General features: G+C 59.6%; 2 protein-coding genes across 2 annotated transcripts in view; both read right to left on the reverse strand.

Moving 5' to 3' along the window:
* Positions 1-2,218: 2,218 nt before the first annotated feature.
* CLSTN3 (calsyntenin 3) overlaps positions 2,219-5,014 on the reverse strand; it is a 29,627-nt gene continuing 26,831 nt past the window's right edge. The window contains exons 17-18 of the mRNA XM_017517048.2: positions 2,700-2,902; positions 2,219-2,446 (exon numbers count right to left, since the gene is read on the reverse strand). Of these exons, the coding sequence (XP_017372537.1) occupies positions 2,306-2,446; positions 2,700-2,902 (344 nt within the window). The 3' untranslated portion in view covers positions 2,219-2,305. The remainder of the gene's footprint in view (positions 2,447-2,699; positions 2,903-5,014) is intronic.
* On the reverse strand, positions 2,902-4,667 carry LOC108295020. Its single transcript, XM_017517049.1, has 2 exons — positions 3,656-4,667; positions 2,902-3,390 (listed from the first exon to the last, which is right to left on the reverse strand). The coding sequence occupies exon 1, from the start codon at positions 4,436-4,438 to the stop codon at positions 3,701-3,703; it is 738 nt and encodes a 245-aa protein (XP_017372538.1). The 5' UTR covers positions 4,439-4,667; the 3' UTR covers positions 2,902-3,390; positions 3,656-3,700.

Below are 5,014 nucleotides of genomic sequence, written 5' to 3' on the forward strand. Positions count from 1 at the left end.
GGCAGGTGGGAGGCAGGAGATGAGGGCAGGTGGGAGGCAGGTGGGAGGCAGGAGATGAGGGCTGGTGAGAGGCAGGTGGGAGGCAGGAGATGAGGGCAGGTGGGAGGCTCTTGCCACAGACCAGGCAAAATCATAGAGGGTGCGGGTCAAGGTGGTGGCAGCAGTAGGAGGAATAGAAAGCAAAAGACCTATTGGAGAGATTTTAAGGAGTAGGAATGACAGAATTTCATCACCATTTGGCCATGGGGTTGAGGAAGAGGGAGGAATCTAAACTGACTCCCAGGTTTCTGGCATAGGTGAATGGGTGAAAGGTGATAGGGATAGGTCACAGAGAATTTGGGGAAAGGTGGAGTCTGAGTCACAGGAAGGGCAGGTGGCTACACCAATAAGTAGCTGTAAATATGAAGTAGGAAAGAGATCTAGCTGGGCGATAAAAATATGAAGGCATCAATACACAGCTGGGAGTTTGCCGCCATGGGCAAGGACAATGGAAGCTGGTAGGTGTCAGAACGGACATCAGGCAGAGAACCCACCTCCACCCCAACTGTGCTACAGGCAACCACAGAGAAGCAGGGAGAGCCTAAGGATGCCCTAATCTCTCATGCTGCAGGAAGGAACCAAGACTTGGATCCCTGGTATTTTTCCCAGCCAGGACAGCACCAGAGGGATGCTCCCACCAGCAATTCACTCTTCTGAAATAATTTCTTCTGCTTACTGTCCTTTACCACCTGGGGCTTAAGTAAGACCTAGGTCAGAGAACTAACCAGTGGCCCAAAGGCTGTGGAAGGGCCAAACTCTGCCTGCTGTCAGGCCAGGGGCTGGGCCAGCATGGAGAGGGTACAGGCCACTCAGCAGCCACGTGAGGCAGCCACGAGGACATGGGGAAGGCAGGCAGACATCCCCTGGGTCTGAGAGCTGAGCCTTGGCCAGCAGGGAAGGCTCAGCCTAGGAACATTCTCCAGATCCCTTTGGTACAAATAGCAGGGTTGCCTGCCTTCTCCCTGGGGATGCCGGGCAGGCAGTCCGTGTACGCGGGCAGTCCCAGCACGCGGGCAGTCCCTGTGTACACGGGTAGTCTGTGTACACAGGCAAAATGTTCCAAGTGGTGGGGTGGGGTTGGTGGTGGCCCTACAAGACACTGAGCATCTGCCCGGGTGTCCATGGTGTTCCCTGAATCTTCTATATTTTTCCAGGGGGTACTGAGGGAAGGAAGCATGGGAGCCATCTGCCCCGGTTTACTTTACAGGTGACCTGGTGTCCTGGAGACTTAGTTGGTCAGGACCCCGAGCTCATCAGCCCTGCCTACCTCACCTCAGCCCTGAGCAGAGACCCAAACAGCCCCTGAGGCCCCAGAGCCTCCATCCACACCAACACAGGACCAGGCAGACAGGAGTACCCTCACTGAGATTTGTTTTTTCTGATTGTTTTATTTGAAAACCCTAGGATATGTCCCCTCCCTCACCACACCCATCTCCCCGCCCCCTGCCCCAGGACATGACGATGCCACACACACACACACACACACACACATACACACACACACACACACACACACACACACACACACACACGGGGCCGTGAGCTGCACACGGGAACACAGGGGCTGCACTCACGACAACATTGAAAAAATATACATTATATATAATTCCCCCCGGGGGCCCTCACACTCCCTCCCGTCCCCGAAACCTGCCTACACTGGGTCAGAGGAGGGGCCAGGGCTGCAGGACCTCAGGACTGCAAGGGCAGGAGGGGAAAGAGGACAAGAAAGGAAGGAAGTTGGGAAGGAGGGAGAAGCAGGGTCCCCAAACTGAAATGGAAACGAGGTGGGGGGATCATAAGAGAAGCAGGGACGGCCCAGCTGAGGGAGCCCTGCAGAGGGAGAGAGGCTTCCCATGGACAGGAGAGAGAAGGGAAGGGAGAGGAGAGGGTTTCCTTCAACCCCACCCCAGCCCCAGCCCCAGCCCCAGCCATTGTGACCGTCACCCCCTCCCCAACAGAGTGAGTGCTAAGGAGGCAGCTGCCACTGAGGCTAGAAAGGCAGCCGAAGTCCAGCCCACTTTCCAATGCAGCCAGCCCCGGTGCCAGGGGCACACCAGGAGCATGACACAGCCCAGAGGCCAGGAATAGGGGCCCAGGGAGGGGCAGGGCGGACTCCAGAGGGCCCCCTGGGGTTCTGAGATGAAAGGAGGACTGGTTCTGAAGCCTCTCTCCCTCTCGGTCTGTTCTCCCAGAAGGTCCTTCTCCCATGTCTGGAGTGTGTTTCACCAGGGCAGAACTCTCCCTCAGCATGGGGAGAGGTGTCTCCTCAGTAGCGGTGTGGGGGGGTCTCGATGATGCGTCTCTCGTCACTGCTGGGGGAGTCGGCCGCCTCCGAGTCACTGCTGTCCTCATCCTCCTGCTGGCCCCCAGCAGCCCCCGCCACACACGCCTGCCGATTCTGGTAGGACTGGAGGGTGGGAACAGAGAGGAAAAGGGATCAGTGACCTGCACACACCCCAACCTCTCTTTCAGGGGCCACACTTCCCTCAGTCCCTTTAACCCCTGCTCACCCTCTTCCCTTCCTGAACCTCTCTTTTCCCTCCTGCTCATGGCAGCTCTGCAAACAGCCTCCACCCAGGGCCTACCCCTCCTCAGGAGTCCTCGCCGTGTGTGCTCCGCAGCCTTGACCGTACAGTACCCCCATTCCCCGGGCCTCTCACCTCCATGGGGTTCACGATAATGGTGAGAGCTGAGTCATCCCAGAAGAGGTCCGGGTCCTTGGGATCACTGGAGGTCCCTGGAGGCCCGCTGGCCCCTGAGACGCGGCGGTGAAGGGAGTGGATGCGCACCAGGCCCAGGACGACCATGAGCACCAGGAAGCCCACGCACACCACAATGATGAGGGTCGCGGCGCTGGGGATCACTGCAGGGAGAGTGCGGGGGTGAGCAGAGCATGGCCAGGCATACCTGGCACACTCGGACAGGGGGCTGGGTAGGAAAAGAGGCAGCCCGGGCCGAGGGAGTCCCTGGGCAGACCCCACAGTGACCGAGAAAAGAGGAACACCTGGAGAAGCCAGAAGAGAAACAGCCCAGCCGGAAGGGCAGGAGACGAAAGGGGAGGGAGGGAGCTGCTGCCAGGAAAGGGATAAACACAGAGGGAGGCAGGTATGAGAGAGGCAAGGGCAGAGGAGGAGAAAGCCTCCCGGATGAATGGCCCTATTCGAAGAGGGCAGAGGGCAAGGATTTAAATCTGCCCGTCATCCACCTGTGCCTTCCCCAGAGACCACTCAGCCTAGGAAGGAGGTGCCAGTACCCAGTGAGGGAGGGGAGGGGCCCCCACACAGGCTTGGCTGTGCAGGAGGAGACCCAGGCTCCAAGCCTGGGCTGGCTGCAGGAAGAGGCCACTAGCACCTGAGGCTGGGGACAAGTCCGATGGGCACAGAACAGCCCCCTCCCTTACCCACCTGAGGCTGGGGACAAGTCCGATGGGCACAGAACAGCCCCCTCCCTTACCCACCTGAGGCTGGGGACAAGTCCAATGGGCACAGAACAGCCCCTTCCCTTACCCACCTGAGGCTGGGGACAAGTCCGATGGGCACAGAACAGTCCCTTCCCTTACCCAACTGAGGCTGGGGACAAGTCCGATGGGCACAGAACAGCCCCTTCCCTTAACCACCTGAGGCTGGGGACAAGTCCAATGGGCACAGAACAGCCCCTTCCCTTACCCACCTGGACTGAGCTCTCTCCTGCTCCGTGACACCTCCCTTCTCCTGGTGGGCTTGGGGCTCCTGGACGTCTGGGGTTTCTGCTTCCCCAATCTCTCCCTCTGAGGTGTACTTGCCTCCCCAGTGGCCCTCCCTTGCTTCTGGCCCTGCAGCCCCACTTTGATGCCCAAGCTCAGGGGGACATGGACCCTGAAGGGCAGTGAGACACAGAACGGTGCGTGTACTCTCACATGGACCTTAGAGCTGATGGCAGCAAAGCAGATGTGCATGCACAGGTACATGCCCAGGAAGACCGTGTGAGCACACAGCTGCACAAAGGTCGCCACACCCCACACCTGAGCCAGGCCTCTGCCAGCCTGCATGCCGGCCCACACCAGCCACCCGGCCACCTCCTCACACAGCGGGAGTAAAGGAACGCATCTGAGGGTCTCCAGCAAGGCACAGTAGAGCCATATGGGCAGTGTCACCCAGCTCCCCACCAGCTGGGCAGTGCAGGCAACCCCCTGAAGGAAGATGTAGACACTACAGGCATGGGCCATGAGGGCCACAGAGCGAGCCGCCGTGAACACAGCCCTGCCTGCCTCCAGCGCACACACACACAGCTCTCGGAGAAGCACAAGGATGCAAAGCAGGAAAGCCCGCAGCCCCAGGGATAGCAGGTGGAGGTAGAGACCCCACACATGCACCCCCAGGCCCAGGGCCCTCACAGGCAGCTGGGTCACTACTCCCCACATGGGTGCACACCCCGGTCCACCGTAAATGCACAGCGGCTCCACCCTGGGCAGTCCCGTAGCTAAGGGACTATTCCGTGTATGTGTGCCCCAAACACACACCGAAAGTCACACAAGCAAGCCCCTAGAAACATACACACATCACATCCCAGCCCCGTACTCGAATTACCTACAGCCTGAGACTCATGTGTCAAAAGACAGAGCAGCACGCAGAGACGCCCCTGGCCCAGAGGCGCCCGTGCCCGCGCCCGCGCCCACGCCCGCGCCCACACCCTGCTGCAGCGCCCCTCTGTCCAGCAACCAGCACACTCGGCTGCCACGCACTCCAGGCCCAACCAGGTGTGTGGAGAATGCGCTCCCTGGCAGGCCACACACCTCCCTGAGGCCGCCCTGATGGCTGTCTGCCAAGTTGGTCCCCATCCTGACCCAACCCACTGCCCACTTGAGGCCACTAGCCAATTACAGCAGACTGTGCTAGGGCACGCTCCCCGGACACTGGTTCCAAGGTGAAGACAGGACTGGCTAGATCAGTATTTCCCAACTGCCTGGGAACAGGGGATGAAGAAGAAAGGGACAGAG

This window comes from Cebus imitator, unplaced genomic scaffold, assembly GCF_001604975.1.
Source record: "Cebus imitator isolate Cc_AM_T3 unplaced genomic scaffold, Cebus_imitator-1.0 Scaffold614, whole genome shotgun sequence".
In the NCBI taxonomy this organism is placed as follows: Eukaryota; Metazoa; Chordata; class Mammalia; order Primates; family Cebidae; genus Cebus; species Cebus imitator.

What these genes read in the sequence shown, in the direction of transcription:
- LOC108295020 (XM_017517049.1), bottom strand. Translation starts at nt 4,438, where the DNA reads ATGTGGGGAGTAGTGACCCAGCTGCCTGTGAGGGCCCTGGGCCTGGGG.